Source organism: Neoarius graeffei, chromosome 24 (assembly GCF_027579695.1).
Source record: "Neoarius graeffei isolate fNeoGra1 chromosome 24, fNeoGra1.pri, whole genome shotgun sequence".
NCBI classification, from domain to species: Eukaryota; Metazoa; Chordata; class Actinopteri; order Siluriformes; family Ariidae; genus Neoarius; species Neoarius graeffei.
The window spans coordinates 9,910,230-9,926,256 of NC_083592.1; the positions used below are offsets into that span (position 1 = coordinate 9,910,230).

At 43.3% G+C, this 16,027-nt stretch overlaps 1 protein-coding gene across 4 annotated transcripts; it reads right to left on the reverse strand.

Moving 5' to 3' along the window:
• Positions 1-416: 416 nt before the first annotated feature.
• ncaph (non-SMC condensin I complex, subunit H) lies at positions 417-15,812 on the reverse strand. Of its 4 annotated transcripts, none has more exons than XM_060908077.1 (18): positions 15,654-15,812; positions 14,794-15,004; positions 14,495-14,582; positions 14,325-14,414; positions 14,118-14,235; positions 13,695-13,846; positions 8,559-8,748; positions 8,394-8,476; positions 8,056-8,258; positions 7,739-7,884; positions 7,534-7,640; positions 4,963-5,082; positions 4,746-4,853; positions 4,470-4,598; positions 4,087-4,197; positions 3,900-3,976; positions 2,942-3,017; positions 417-920 (listed from the first exon to the last, which is right to left on the reverse strand). In XM_060908077.1, exons 2-18 carry the CDS (start codon positions 14,997-14,999, stop codon positions 861-863), a joined length of 2,064 nt encoding a protein of 687 aa, XP_060764060.1. In that variant the 5' UTR covers positions 15,000-15,004; positions 15,654-15,812; the 3' UTR covers positions 417-860. The 4 variants fall into 4 exon arrangements, with proteins under 4 accessions (XP_060764060.1, XP_060764057.1, XP_060764058.1 ...); XM_060908074.1 differs by having other exon boundaries at positions 14,495-14,585; XM_060908075.1 differs by having other exon boundaries at positions 14,495-14,585; positions 15,768-15,808.
• Positions 15,813-16,027: the final 215 nt, after the last annotated feature.

The following is a 16,027-nucleotide window of genomic DNA, read 5'->3' on the forward strand; positions in this document are numbered from 1 at the left end:
TTTGGGCTGCACCTTGGGATTTCAGCAACACCACGACACCCTTGATGTCGCAGTAATAAAAAACATTACGTCTTGAGCGTTCCCACAAACATCATTCTACTCATCAGGAAACTTCAGTCTGATTCATCATGAAAATTATTGATAGATTTTTAAGGTTGCTTATATATTTGTTTGTTAACACAAAGCAAATTAATCAACTGTGTTAAACATAAGCGAGCTACTAATTAGCATATGCAAATAATTATTCAGTTTCTACTGGGTTTTATGAGTAGTCCATCAGTGTACACAAACGAGAAGCTACAAACTAACTACTTTTGGTTGTATAAACGCTAAATCATTAATCTCACAAGTGGTTTCTAATTGGCTGTCAATTAACACATGCAAATTTAATGAAACGGTGATTTACACACTTCAAATGCAAGTTATATGCAGAGATTTAATGATGTATAAAATACACAGAAAAGGAAAAACATCAAAATGTAACAAGGTTTTAAATTAACGAGACGAGACATAAAAGAGGAGAAGAAAAAAAAAAAGTTCATGGTGTTCGAAGGTCAGTGAAAAGTAAGACAATCTCCCCTTTGGGGCATTTTTTTTTTCACATGATACTGAACAACAAAATTATTAAATTGCACATTTCAGTATCGTGTAGCATATTCCAAAAAACAAAAATGAAAGCTTTTCCCTATAAATCACAGTTAAAAATTATAAAATGATACCACAGTTAACATTTTACTGTAGCTGCTCCTTACATGTTTAAAAAAAAAACAAAAACTGTACACTGTAAAAACCTACTCTAAAAAATAATCCCTTAATAATAATAATAATAATAATAATAATCTGGCGGCATGGGCGTGCCCTCAGTGCCCTTGTTTGATGATGATGTCCGACATGTCGTCCACTTTGTGAAGCTCCAGGTTCTGGGAGTGGAAGAAAACAAACAAAAAACAAAACATGACTTGTGATGAGGAGGAGGAGATTTCACTCTGTACAAAGACCAACACTTCCTCATGGTGAATCATGGTGGTGGGAGCATTACACAGGAGGCTGCTTGTTTTCAGCTGGGACTGGGGCACATTTAAACAGCCTGTCATTACTGGAGTCACATCTCAACATGCTTACATTCCAAATGATTTTTTTCCCCTTCTCCTCAACACACTTGTAATTTGATGCGAGTGTTTTTGTGTACATTAATCATCACTTGGGAAGAATTCACTTTTGACTGAGACTCAGGTATGATGCGTTATTTGAAGTTTTTTTTCCCTCCCTCTACTGATTATTAAACTGCTTCATCTAAAAACACTGAAAAAGCTGCAATTTGCACAAATAATGCTTAAAAAAAACCCCTCAACATCTATTAATACAATCTATACAAATCTTACAAGCCCCGCCCCTTTCTCTTGTAAACCAGTGCAACTCTTGTATTTTAAAAACAAAAGGGGAGTGTTTTTAAGAGTTATGCACACTTTTTACTTATCCTTTTTATGTCTGTTTGAAACACTACTAGTGCATCAGACGGTGCATGTGAGTTTGTAGCCTCCTCCTCCAATAGTCTCTATCTAGAGCGTCACTGGCCAAAAGGCCCCAGTCCTTCAAATCGGCAACCACTAACTCCTTCCATGACTTTCTCGGTCGACCCTTCTTTCGTTTCCCAGCCACTTGCAGGTTTGTGATGTCTTTGATGGTTTGGGAACTGCGATTGACGTGGCCAAACCATCGAAGACGCCTGTATCTGATCTCCGAGAAGAGATCAGCCAGGCCCAACTTCTGGCGAAGGTCTTCAGTACTAGTGTTGACACCCGGCTTAATGTGGCACATCCAACGCAGCATAGCTCTTTCATTACGCTCCAGGCGCCCGAGATCCTCCTTTTTAATCGGCCAGCACTCACAGGCATATAGCATTGCGCTACGAACGTAGGAGTTGTAGACGCTGCCACGGATGCTCCAAGATACACTCCTAGATGACAGGAGGGGCAGGAGCTCTCCGAATTTCTTCCAGGCTGACCTAGTTCGCATTATAGTGGCAAGCTCACAGCCACCACCAGCACATAGGTTGTCACCAAGGTAACAGAAAGAGTCAACAGTGTCAAGCTCACGAGTGCCAATAGCCACCGGATTGCATTGCTTGCTGACAATGGGACGTGCGAGACCAAGGCAACGGTCACATCTGAAATTGGAAACAGCAGATAGCCTACAACGTACACTACCATTCAAAAGTTTGGGGTCACCCAGACAATTTTGTTTTCCATGAAAAGTCACACTTTTATTTACCACCATAAGTTGTAAAATGAATAGAAAATATAGTCAAGACATTTTTCTGGCCATTTTGAGCATTTAATCGACCCCACAAATGTGATGCTCCAGAAACTCAATCTGCTCAAAGGAAGGTCAGTTTTATAGCTTCTCTAAAGAGCTAAACTGTTTTCAGCTGTGCTAACATGATTGTACAAGGGTTTTCTAATCATCCATTAGCCTTCTGAGGCAATGAGCAAACACATTGTACCATTAGAACACTGGAGTGAGAGTTGCTGGAAATGGGCCTCTATACACCTATGGAGATATTGCACCAAAAACCAGACATTTGCAGCTAGAATAGTCATTTACCACATTAGCAATGTATAGAGTGGATTTCTGATTAGTTTAAAGTGATCTTCATTGAAAAGAACAGTGCTTTTCTTTCAAAAATAAGGACATTTCAAAGTGACCCCAAACTTTTGAACGGTAGTGTACGTTTGTGCATTTAATGGCATTAAGTGTTTAGTCGTAAAATCTGCTTTTTATTTATTGATCATCGTTTACGACTCTCACCAATGCCAAGCCCTGATGCTTTAACACAGAAAAGGTCATCAGATTTTATGTAAGTGAGGCAGATGCAGACGTGTGTGCATTATGTGGAAAACAGAGTAAATTAATGGCTGTAGCTTGTTGTTTTCGGGCTCACCTTCTCATTGGCCAGATGCAGCAGAGCGACGAAGGCCAAGGGCACGGACAGGTTACTGGCCATGGTGCTGGGCAGCCTGGAACAGGAAATGAGCCAAAGACACGAATTATGAAAAAATTTCTTACTTCTGTGTATTTAATCTGAGAGCCGCGGGTCACGCCGACGCCCTGCGGGTGTAAAAGTGGCATTAGGATCCTGCAGGGCCGCGCTGCCGGGAACACTGTTCACTTCCCAGCTCTGCTGCACGCGCCGCTTCGTCCCATGAGATGAAAACAGATGGGAGTGTAACAGGTGGCGGATCCATCAGTAGCACATAGTGGTGATGACGGAAGAGTACGCCATCAAGCAAAACCCCCAATTAAATCATATTTGTGATTTAGAGCTTTCTGGACGGGCGGCACGGTGGTGTAGTGGTTAGCGCTGTCGCCTCACAGCAAGAAGGTCCAGGTTCGAGCCCTGTGGCCGGCGAGGGCCTTTCTGTGTGGAGTTTGCATGTTCTCCCCGTGTCCGCGTGGGTTTCCTCCGGGTGCTCCGGTTTCCCCCACAGTCCAAAGAGATGCAGGTTAGGTTAACTGGTGACTCTAAATTGAGCGTAGGTGTGAATGTGAGTGTGAATGGTTGTCTGTGTCTATGTGTCAGCCCTGTGATGACCTGGCGACTTGCCCAGGGTGTACCCCGCCTTTCGCCCGTAGTCAGCTGGGATAGGCTCCAGCTTGCCTGCGACCCTGTAGGACAGGGTAAAGCGGCTAGAGATAATGAGATGAGATGAGCTTTCTGGACGAATAAGTTACTCAGAAGCCATTTTGGATTTGGATCATCAATCAACTCAAAACCTAAAAACACTTTCCGGCTGTGTACTTGATTCGGTTCGTTTAACCGATTCAGTCCTCGAGGGCTCAGCTCGGCGCTCACTGCCAAATCTTCTGAACGAAGAACCATAAACCGAGAGTGTTCTTACTTTTGTAGGAGCGTCCTGGTGGACTGGCTGAAGGATTTCTCTCCTGGGACTTCTGTAGGCTTCTCGCTCTCGACGTCCTTTAAAAACACACGCAGAACAAAATGTGAAATGAACCTGGACAGATCAGATCAGGGAGGAGTTACTGTTACCGGTGTGTACTCGTCTATCCTGCTGTGTAATAGAAGACCTTGGCAGGTTTCTCGGGGCTGTCCGTCAGGAGGCTCCACATGCTGCTCTTCAGGCGCTTCATGTCCATCTTCTTGGCCGTCTTGGCGTAATTAATCTCGATGATGTTGACCTGGAAGAGAGAGAGAGAGAGACGGACAGAATGTTGATTTGTCTCCAGGGGACAGCTCCAGAGAACACAGTATCCTCTCGGTAAATACTTTCTCTCGTCCTGACAGGAAATCTGACTCGGATTAAACAGCTTGTGTCGCTCCCAGTGGGATCGTATTTGCAGTAAACACGAAGGAATAATGATGTGAAGAAAGAACAAACAGTAAGAAGGTTGAATTCATGCCTCTGACAGTTAGAAATTATTATTAACAACAGTGAGAGCGTTCATCTTACTTTATATGGCTCAGGCACTAGGCAGTCTTCTCCGTATGTGGAGATGCCTTCGGTGCCCAGCCTGTCCGTCACGGGCTGAGAGTCATCTGATCCTGCGAAGCCTTCCACTTCGTCATCGCTGTCCTCAATCTGCCCCCCCAAAAAAATCGCATTACAGATGTTTTGTTCACAAAGTACTAAAGGTTCGGAGATTTATAATATTTAAAGTCCGTCAACAAAGCAAAGACGAGCAAAATGGTATAATGGATCTTAGCCGAGGTGTGTGTGTGTGTGTACCTGCAGCCGTGGGCAGAAGTTAGCAGTGTCGTTAGCGTTGCTATAGTCGTACTCTCCAATATCCTCCGCTAGCTCACCTGATATCCTCTTCTTGTCTTTGACAATCAGCTACAGCGTTAAACACCACACACACACAGAAAGGACACGTGTGAGATTCCTTGTCGTGTGTTTTATGTAACAGTGCTTTAAGTTAGCTGAGGGTGCTTTAGTGAGTCACCGTGCTGGCAGGTTTGAGGCTGAGCTGCGACAGGTTGCTGAGTGGATACTGGAAATCTGCCGGAAGTGTCGTTTTCTTGTTGCTGGTGTTCAGGGCGGATTTACTGATGGTGGTCGCTGCCTAGAAATAACATACGAGTCATGGGGAGATAATTATTTAAAAAAAAAAAAAAATCCTGTTTTGGAAGCTTTCCAGTGAAAAGCAGGTGCATGTGCAAATGTTCAGTGAACTGAAAAGGTGTGCAGATTTTTGCTGATATTAAAAAATTATAAAATATTTTGTTTAAAAAAAAACAAAAAAAACAACAACATACACACACACAAAACAGCATTTAACTTGTTTTTAGCCCCATCCTAAATCTTTCTTAAAAAAAAAACAAACAAAAAAAAACAAAACAAGGACTTGGCATAAAATTTAAAGAAAATAAGCTGATTCCTGTAAGAGTGTATTTTTCCCCTAATAACATACACTCATAACCTCGGTGTGTGAGAAAAGTATCGTGACAACATTACATACATTTTAGCAGACACCCTTATCCAGAGTGACGTACAACACACCCAGAGCAGTTGGGGGTTAGGTGCCTTGCTCAAGGGCATTTCAGCCATTCTTGCTGGTCCAGGGAATCGAACCAGCAACCTTTTGGTCCCAAAGCTGCTTCTCTAACCATTAGGCCATGATCACAGATCACAATATTGATCTTATATGGCCATATTGCCTCGCCTTAAGTGTTACATTTTACCTTCTAATTAGAACATCAGGCAAATACCCCCCCGATAAAATAAGACTTGTTTTTTTAATCCTTGGTGGGAAATTACAGTTTTTTTTAAATTTTAAATCAAGTTTAATTCATGCCACAGTATTACACAGAATTATCCCATAACCATGTAAATGAATAAGTGGTAGGGCTGTAACGATACACCCAACTCACGATTCGATTCGTATCACGATTTTTGACCCACGATTCGATACGCCCACGATTTTTTTAAAAATGTTTTTTTAAAGTAGTAAATTTGACTTATTAACATTTACTTACTTACATTAACTATTTAATAACAAATAATTCAGACCACTGCAGAGAATGAGTAATATGTATGCAAAAATGAACAAATGTATATCCAAAGATTGTTTTATTTCTCAAAATAATACTGTTGAGCTGGAAGCTCTGTTTTTTTCGGTTCTGAAAAAGTCATTTTTCCAAATTGTGTAAATCCGTTAAGATTTTTTTTGGGGGGTGGGGGGGGGGGGGGGTGGCGGCTCTCTCACTGTCTCACTCTCATAGGGCCAATGATTTTCTGTGATCGCGGAAAACAGATGGAAATTACGGAATTTTTATGGTGAAACATTGCTCACGTGTCAAAATGTAACTGCCGCAGAAGGCTTCCGCCCAAGCAGACATGCCTTCAGTGTTGCCAGATATTGCTAACGTTTTCCACCCCAAAATATGTTCAAAACCAGCCAAAAAGCACCTAAACCCGCCCAATCTGGCAACACTGCATGCCTTTCCGGTCAAGTGATTATGATTGGCTTGTGGCACACCTAGCCAGCCAATGAGCTGCTTGTTTACAGATTCGCTCCCCGCGTCGCAACCAGAATGGCGACCGCTTGAAAGAAATGAATGCTCTGCCAGTGGCGAGTGTGGACGTTGCGTGACTCGCAGAAGATTGTCGCAAGTCGGCGAAAAAACGACTTACTAATAGATATAAAAAAATAAAAGTAATTTAAGTAAGTTTAAAATGTAATTTAAATAAAAAGTAAAGTATTCATAAATTGAAGTTTGGAAGCGCCTCTGTTTTTGGGCTGAGGAGAAGTTTGAAAGGGTGTACCGCGATTCTGCCTTCTTGTATCGCGATACGGATCGTGGCTCTGCGTATCGCGATTTCGATACGCATATCGCTACAGCCCTAATAAGTGGATATATTTATTTCCAACTCGTTTTGTTTAACAGAGATGCCAACCTTTCAAATAAACAGATCTGTAGTCCGGGGCCGAAGAATCTGTAGTTTTCGTATTGTCCGCTGTGCCGGACAGAAATATCGCAGTTGCAAACCGTGCATTGTGCGAAATACATCCCCTTTCGCGAAGGAACAATACACGGCCATGTTGCTGTATATTTATCATTACATTTCTGGTTATTCTTGCTCGGCTTCTCCATTGTCGGACGGCACTATCACGAATTTTGATTGGGCGAGTTCAAACCCGGAAGCGAATATCAACCAATCAGCGACGACGTATCACGAAAGCTTTGAATGATTCCTGCGGATTTCATCCTTCCGAAAATGCGGAACGGACTGAATTTTCTTCGATCATGGCGGAGTTCAACGTACCAAACAAAAATGCGGAACGAACTGATTTTTTTTCCGATCACTGCGAAATTCGTAGTTTCGAATTAACTGGTCGTAGTGGTGCAAAAGTGGCAAAAAATCGTATAAAATACGAAAATTTCGTAGTGGTTGGCATCTCTGGTTTAATCCTCCATCCTGCCATGTTGAGGAAGATTCCCTGGTGACATTTCTATACTAAAGCAAACCATGTTTTTTTTTTTTTTAAATCAGAACCCGTGAGTGAACTTACTCTGGTCGTGCGGAAGTAGTTGTGAAAATGGACGTCCTCGCTGAAGTCGATCACCAAGGGGTTTTTCGGCGCTCGCTTTTTAGTTTCCTTCTCTGGCTTGTGATCCTCTACATGGTAGAAAAAAACAAAGCCCAAACATACACATGCTACATCAGGTGCCTTGCGGTCGGAAACGTTCAGAGCGTGGGTATCTGTGTGAGCTCACGTTTGTGTGTCGGTTTGAAGAGCCAGTAGCCCGGGCCGACCCACGTCGCCATGGTGCGGGGGCTGAAGTAGGAATACTCTCTGGGTTTATCGGACAGCTGGAGGCACATGGTGGTGATGTCGCCTTCTCCGATCGGTATAACCCCCCTGCACAGACACGTTAACTCACTTAAACCTGCAGCTGGTTGTGTGAAACACTAAAACAAAATCCTAATCAATCCATGACGGAAAAAGCCTCGACTGATCAGTTCTATGCATTAGTTTTAAAATTTAATACGTGATCTAAAGTACATTTGAGTCAAACAGTGGCTCTCTCACCGCCCTTTCTCGGGGCTCCTCCTCGAGCAAGTGTCTTTGTGATCATCGAAGGGCTCCCCGCAGTCTCCCACTCCCTCGTCGTCTGCGTCGAAATGGTCCCCGAAATCCGGTGCCTTGTCCTTGTCCGGCTCGACGTCAGCGTTGATGTCGAACGCGTGCTCGCCCTGCTTCATCTTCTCCAGCAGCTGGTTCAGGTTGGTCGTCTGTGGAAACAGACAGAAGCAAGATTTATCTATTACTCGGAGCGAAGCTCAAGTCATGCTGCTGTTTGGACAAACTCCACCAGGAAGGCGGTGTTCTCTTTATGAGTGGAACTTCCCTTTAAAACGCTGGGGTACCTGGTCAGGTGTCCACTGGGTGAAGGAGAAATCTTCTAGAGACGGGCAGATGGGCATCTTTTCCTCCAGTCTCTTTAAGCCAACTGCAGGTACAAAAGAAAAATCCCCGGTGAGATCTGTCCCTCTACGCACACTTCACACACAGACTGGTGTTTACTGCAGGACCTGTGAAGGGTGAAGCAGGTGTGTGTTGTACAGGTGAGGGTGAGCTCGGCGGTCTGGAGTGTAGCAGGGTCATGTGGGAGGGGAACCTGAGCTCACAGCGGCTGTCCTCGCTGAATAGCACGGACAGAAACACTCCAGCTGTACTGTTCTCATCGAAAGACGCAGCCATGCGCTGGAACATAGGGTCCACCTGGAACGTGAGGATTTACTGTACATCAGACACTCTGCTCTTAATAAACATCATCAAAACACGCTTCACTCGCACTGTCTTTCCACTTCTATGATTCTATCGGACCATTTAAAGGAGGCGTGGCCTCTGCAGCCATCATACTTAGTAAAGGAGGCGTGGCCTCTGCACTCAGCAATCCATGTAAAGGTGACGTGACCTCTGCAGCTGTCATTCCCAATAAAGGAGGCGTGGCCTCTGCGGCTATCATTCCCTATTGCTGGGTGTCATGTGACATCATATCCGCCTCATTAGTTATTCAAAACTTTAGCTGGTGTACGGAGAAGGTGGATTGCTCACATGAAAAACGCCTTACGCTTGCACTGTTTTAGGCTGTTCGAATCGATCAAACCATGAAACTGATCAAATTTTCTTCAGGGTTCCCTGTGAACTAATAAAAAAAGGGTGAACGAACACAGGATTTCACAAAAAGACGTGGAGAAAGGTGGCTTTTGAAGCGCTCAGTGAAATCGAAGGGAGCCGAGTCGAAGCATGCTCGAGTTTTCTTGCTGTGTGTCGTTATTTTACGGTACTTTTTTTTTTTAGTCACGAAGCGCTACAGCTGTTTCTTTGTTTCCTCCTCACAAAGTCCATATGCATGAAGGTCCCGACAAAATTCTTCCCCAGCCGTACAGTTACAATGCGCCGTGATCATTTCTCCGTCTTGTTTAACTAAGATCCAGGTCTTTAAAGGGGTTTCTGATGAGCTTTGTGAATGATTTAGCTGAGAGATAAGAGCCAACACAAGTGAGAATCAAGCCAACTGTTGTTTGCTTGTTTACACTTCAACTTGCAGCACTTTGTTGTAAAGATGTGAACAAAAAGCTTAAAAAAAAAAGACACCTTACATGGGCAAAAACAATACAGGATTCATTGGGCAGTAGGGCTGGGTTCAAAAGATCGATCCACGATCCGATATCGATTCACGTTCAAAAAATACGAGATCGATTCAAAAATGTGTGGATCGATCTCTTCCAGGTGGCTATAGGCACCATTTTCTCGACCGCGCAAGGACCGCTATAAAAAGTGGGTGCCGGCAAACGAAACCGAAACTTAAGAACGCGAGATGGCTGAAGCTGCACAGCTAAAATCACCGCCTGGCCTGAAAGCTGATGTATGGCATTACTTTGGATTCAAACGTTACGAGGACAGAGACGAAGTCGACAGAACAAAAGCAGTGTGCAAACTGTGCCACGTAGGGGTAAAATATAGTGGCAATACAACCAATCTCCGCAACCACTTATCCAGGCACCACGCCGACACAGTTTCAGCTAAACCTGTGGCGAATCAAACTGCACTGGAGAAGGCATTTGGTGTTAAATTACATGCACAAACACATATAGGGCTGTTCCTGTCAATGGAGCACTTGCATGTGACGTCACAGCCGATCCAGATTGTGACAGACGCCATCTTGTCGGTCAAACGCCATATTTCCGCCTTCTACTTCTGGTTCTACCTTTTCTTCTGGAAAACCCTACTATATACAATTCTACTACAACGGCTGCGGCTACAAGCTCTCCCTACCTGTGCACGGTTTTTATGTTTTTTATGTGTATTTTTGCGTGTTGTTCGTCTGTACCGGACTTCAATATCCACTACAACCGTATGGACTTACTGGACATTGGTTTCCAGCAGAAAATGATGGTTTGTAGCGATTTCCATCGCATGCACAACATTCCGGAAGAGATAGCGAGACCAGCGGGATCTCCGTGGATTGTTATCGGAAGCAAAGCGAAGGAGGCAGCGTCGGGAGCGGAAGCAAAAGCGAGGCTGCAGGCAGAGCCGGCCTGTTGACTAAGCTCAGAAAACAGCCACTCAAATCTCCACTGCTAAGCCTCTACCTCTCCAACGCCAGATCCATGGTAAACAAGATGGACGATTTGGAATTACAGCTGGAATTACCTTATTCTATAATCGGCTGGTCAGTGCAGTACTAGTAATACTTAAGTGACTTACCCGTCCAATGAGGATTATTTTCTTGTTTACAAGATGCCGCGGCTGACAAATCCTGAACTTCTGTAAAGATAACTGTCCAGAGATTTATAAGCACGCAGTGCTTCACCACTGAACAGCGAGGGAAAGTTAATGAGGTAATTATACACGTCTGGGTATTCCGCTGGCAGTTCAACATCCACTGACACGGTTGTGAAAACTCCGTCCGGTAAGCCATAAGGGTCACTAATCTTTAGATCGTTTATTTTAGACATACATCTAGTTATCTGTTCTAGGGGTCGACCGATAATCGGCCTGGCCGATATATCGGGCCAATATTCTGCATTTTTAGGGTTATCGGTATCGGCCATAATTTCCACCGGTATCATGCCTTTTTGCAGCCATTTCATTCCTAACGCGACTGTCACTGCACATCCTTTCCTGCACTCGCCTCTCTGAGTTCAAGAACACGGTCCCGCCCACCACAACATCTGATTTGTTTGGCACAAGAGATACAGCCAATCAACACGCGTAGCTAACCGCTGTGAACTGTTTCAAGGCGGCCGTACGGGCACTCGGGCAGAAGCAGATCCCACTTCAAGGTAAGGACACGCTGCTTTTGCCGCAATAAGTCACAAACACACAAGTTGCAAAAGCACAACATCATTATATGTTTACATTCTTCATCTACTACTCGTTAAAATTGTCCATTTGCATCTGTGTAGCCAGGCAAACTTAGCTTATGGAAGGAAGCACTTGAATTAGCCTACAACCAACTAGTCTCGCTGAAACTACATGTAATGCTTCCTTCACTACAATATAATCCTCCTAAATTGGGAATATTAGGCTTGGGCATTAAAAGCATTAGAATGTAGATGGTTACTTGTTAAGTTGTTACATAATAAGGAGTGATAACCTACTTTATGTTTGATTTTACTTTTTAAAAAATGCTGCAGGCAGCTCCCTACACTTGATTTGTTATTTAAAAACTACTTGAAGTTGGTAAGTCTTACTTAGGCGCCGTTTACACATACCCGGGTATTTTTAAAAACGCAGACCGTTGCCTTCGTTTGTGCCTTTCGTTTATACACAAACGGAGTTTTTTCCTCTGAAAACGATTCTTTCTAAAAACCCCGGCAAAAGTGGAGATTTTTTGAAAACTCCGTTTTGCGTTTGTGTGTAAAGAGACCAAAACGGAGTTTTAGGCAATCTTCGCGCCACAAAAGAGCGACCATTGTACATATGACAAGCATGGAAACACTCAGAGTAGCAGCATTTCTGTTATTAAGAGCTATATTCACCTGTTTTCTTTTGAGAATAAAGCTCATAAAGCTCATTGACCAGCAGAGACGCATTAAGGCTCGGAGGGCAGCAATTGCGGAGCTTCTGGTGACCAAAAGAGCCCGACCGTACCACCGCCAGCGTCGGTGATTTTGGGTTCGACCTGGATGGACTGCTATCTGGTGGGAGAATTTCAAGAATGGCGTTGTCGTCCCGGAGGAATGGCAGGAAAATTTCAGAATGTCGCGATCCTCACTCCTGTCACTTGCAGAGGTGGTACGTCTGTACATACAGGGTGAGTGTACTCACATGCGCGCTTCTGTCGGCGGTTCTTGATGAGGCTTCTGATTGGCTTGTGTGGAATTGTCATTCTTCTAACACTGCCACCGAGTTTAACAGCTCTTGACAGCGTATTTATGCGGATCAATATAAACGTAATTTAAAAAAAAAAACACAGCTGTGTGCACGAAGTTATTTTGGAAAACGGAGTTTAGAAAATACTCGTTTTTAAAAATACCCGGGTATGTGTAAACAGCGCCTTAGTTCTTAGTGTAAAAGAATCCAGAGTGTATTTTCATTTATTTTCCACTGAAAATGGTGAGCTGTAATATAGTAGGGAGTGATTTATTTTTTTAATGGTGAATATTTTATTATTTTATTTCTCATTTTATTCTAACTAATGTTTGACTTTATTGTACAAATGCTGCTGGCATCTCCCTGCACAAAATTTCATGTTCAATTTTACAATTAAACATAGGCTACATTTCATGGATATGAAGGTCTGTGTCAGTGTGTGCCATGTTTAATTTCATGTGAATTATAATGTTTACATTTATCGGTTGCACATATCGGTTATCGGCATCCCAATTCCATAATAATCGGTATCGGCCCTGAAAAAAAAAACATACCGGTCGATCCCTAATCTGTTCATTAGAAAAATGAGCCGTGTAGTCCGTCGGTTGAAATTGATCCATTCTGTACACGAGTGCAGCAGGATTCAGCGGTGTTTTTTACCGACAAGATGGCAGCTGTGTACTTTCCGGTCACATAACTGCAAGATCTCTATAGGGACAGTTTTTACTTTAAAGTGACAATCCAGCAATATCTAAGTAGATTGATATCGGATCGAATCGGATCGTGGCCTTATGAATCGGAATCGAATCGATCCAGGAAATCTGGATCAATTCCCAGCCCTATTGGGCAGCGACTTGATCCCGAGGTCCTTTACCCAGCCACATACAAAAACAAGTTGTAAGCCTCCATACTCTTCCATGCGTTCATCTGTTTTGCGGTGTAGAAGGACGTCTGCAACACCAGATAGTTGGAGATGTCGGGGAACTCGACTGAAGGGTCGTTTTCGAGATCGTATGACAAATCCTTCTTTCCCAGACTGTAGGGGTCGATTCCATTGCACATAGCAACCTTCTGAATATATCTACAGCCAGCAGTGGCTTCTAGATTATGAGCGTACTCTGATAAGTTGCACTATGGCCGCCGTTTAGACCACCAGCTATTTCACATCTGGTAAAACTGCTAAGAAAAGTCACGTGACTGAAACCCAGCAATAAAGGAGGTGTGGCCTCTGTGCATTTTATACCCTCACTTTTATTCACTGGCAGGACAGCAAGGCGTGAGGTTTTGACAGCGCATAAAGAGTGAAGAATCTGGTGCACTGGTGAGACCCCCATATCCTTTACCTCGCACTTCATCTCGGTCTCGGAGAGGTTGATGTTGCTCAGGTTCTGCTCCACCGTCTTCTTCGGAGGTCGTTTCTTTGGGGCCTGCTTGGTGGCTGCCTGTTCACTCACACTGCCCTCTGCTGCCTCCGCCTCGTCTCCTGCCTCCTGGTCTGGTACAGTCAGAAATGGCATTAAACAGCATCACACACACTATTAGAACATACGACATCATGACACACGTCACCTTTAATACATAGTTATAATCTTTCTATAATAAGCTAATTATGGGATTAACTTCTTTAAGACGTACATGGTAATCTTATGCTGTCAGGAATCATCTACTTTATCTAGGAAAAAAAAGCAGGAAGTCGAGGTGGAGCGATGACATTTTGGCATAATAGATATTAGGATCTCAGATGCTAATTAGTAACACACACACACCATCTTTTGGTTTGGTCTCGGAGCCGAGTCCTCCCAGAACTCTGTAGGCATCAGCGTGTACTGCGTCCACCCTCACTGCGTAGATCTTAGTGCTGGCGTCCAGTGTCCCTGCAGCCACCTGAACACACGCATCACATCATGTGCCTAATACACCAGCCCTGGGAATCCTCAGAAAATGTTTAAAGCTCTTCATGAAGGTCCTCTCACCTTGAAGTTGAGCTCGGAGTCCTTCTGCTTGAGTATGTCCGCCATATAATCAATGAGGTGCAGACCAAACGCGTTCTTCGTGGTAATTTTCTACACACATATTGATGAGATATTATAAACATACACCAGGACCTGTGGATTTGTTTAACAGCGTGTGTGTTTTTGCTCACGTTTTCAGTCGAGAGCTTGATGCAGGTGGAGTAATGCTCCGAGATCTGTGCAGAGGACAGCTTGGGCACAACAGCTGGAGTCCCTGTGCTACTGTAAACACAGCAAATGCATTGTTTCAAAGATGAGAATCCCATCAATCAAATCTACAATATATCACGATAATTATTGCGTGTAACATTTATTTCAGGGATTCCCAAACATCTCGCTGATATACGCAGGACTCTCACAGCGTGCCATGAAATAGTCATAACACTAATGAATGAGTAAGGAAGCAGGGTTTGGATACAGGCGAATTCACCTGTGGGCCTCGTTGATGGAGGAATCAGCTCCCGCGTGAAGGTCGACGACTTTGGACCTGCGCCTCTGCCGTCGCTCCTGTTCATCGTCGTTGCTTTGGATGGATCCGAGGAGCGGCGTACTGCTGGCGGAGAGAGACATTTTGTGCCCCAGTGCTGGAGAGGACCACTGCCGTGACTGTGAAGTCGGTGTGCTCACTACACTCATGCTGCCTGTCAATCAAATCCAGAGAAAGGCACAGAAAATATTCATCATTAACAGACTCCAGCAAGGTCTCATGCTCTCAAACAGACTTGTACGCTAAGGATCATCATTATGGGGAAATAATAATAATTAAAATAAAAAAGCGTGCTGCACTTAATACAGAGAAGCTGAGTTGAGAAGTGATGATGTAATAGTACTAAGAAATATTATTTATTTTCATGACTCGAATCACCTGAATCGATTCATTTGAACGATTCATTCCCGAATCGTTCATTTTAAAACACAAATAACCCGAACGTTTAAAAAGGCAATTTTTTAAACTTTAAAATTTACACATTGTATGTGTTGTTTATTTTAAAAAAAAATATATACACATTGTCCTTCGGGAAAAGAAAGATAATTCACTTTTATTCTGAAAGCACAAAACTTAACACTTTAACAAACGTTAATTAGTTAGTGTGTGTAATACACTGTTAGACTTTCAGAATTATTGCCGACTGAGCTAGTTAGAAGAAATTATTTATTTCTATATATTTACTTTAAATAAAACTTTTAAATGTAGATATACAACAGGCTAAGCTAGCACATTAGCATTTAGCATGCTAGCTCGAGTCGCTAATAAACAATTTCAACAAATACAAACAGAACTGAACTCACTGTATTCAACCGCTCAACTTGTTAATCAAAACCAGATTACTTATTTACAATTAAAACAAACTTATCAGAAAATAATCATTGATTTACTGTAAACACCGGAACTAAACCACACACAGGCGAAAAACTCTGCTACCTCCACTTTCCTCCTGTTTGAAATTTAGCGCCGGACGGTTAGTACGTCATACGTCCGTGATGACGACATCACGCACACACAATGACGCACGACGCCAGGGGGGAAAGTCTACTGCTGATCTTGGATCAGGTCTGTGAAGTTAAAATGAGTGGTGGATAATTATCAGTGAAAAATCAAAGCTGTTCTCAGAACAGTTTGGGGAAGCATTACCATATCGTTAGTGTTTTGAGTAAAGCTGCTT

Excerpts from the sequence above, each read along its gene's own strand:
- ncaph (XM_060908074.1), bottom strand. The coding sequence starts at position 14,999 with ATGAGTGTAGTGAGCACACCGACTTCACAGTCACGGCAGTGGTCCTCT. Across the intron at positions 8,749-13,694 it reads AGACCGAGATGAAGTGCGAG|GTGGACCCTATGTTCCAGCG; the intron begins GTAAAGGATATG and ends CTCACGTTCCAG. Across the intron at positions 7,885-8,055 it reads AGGAGCCCCGAGAAAGGGCG|GGGGGTTATACCGATCGGAG; the intron begins GTGAGAGAGCCA and ends GTGTCTGTGCAG.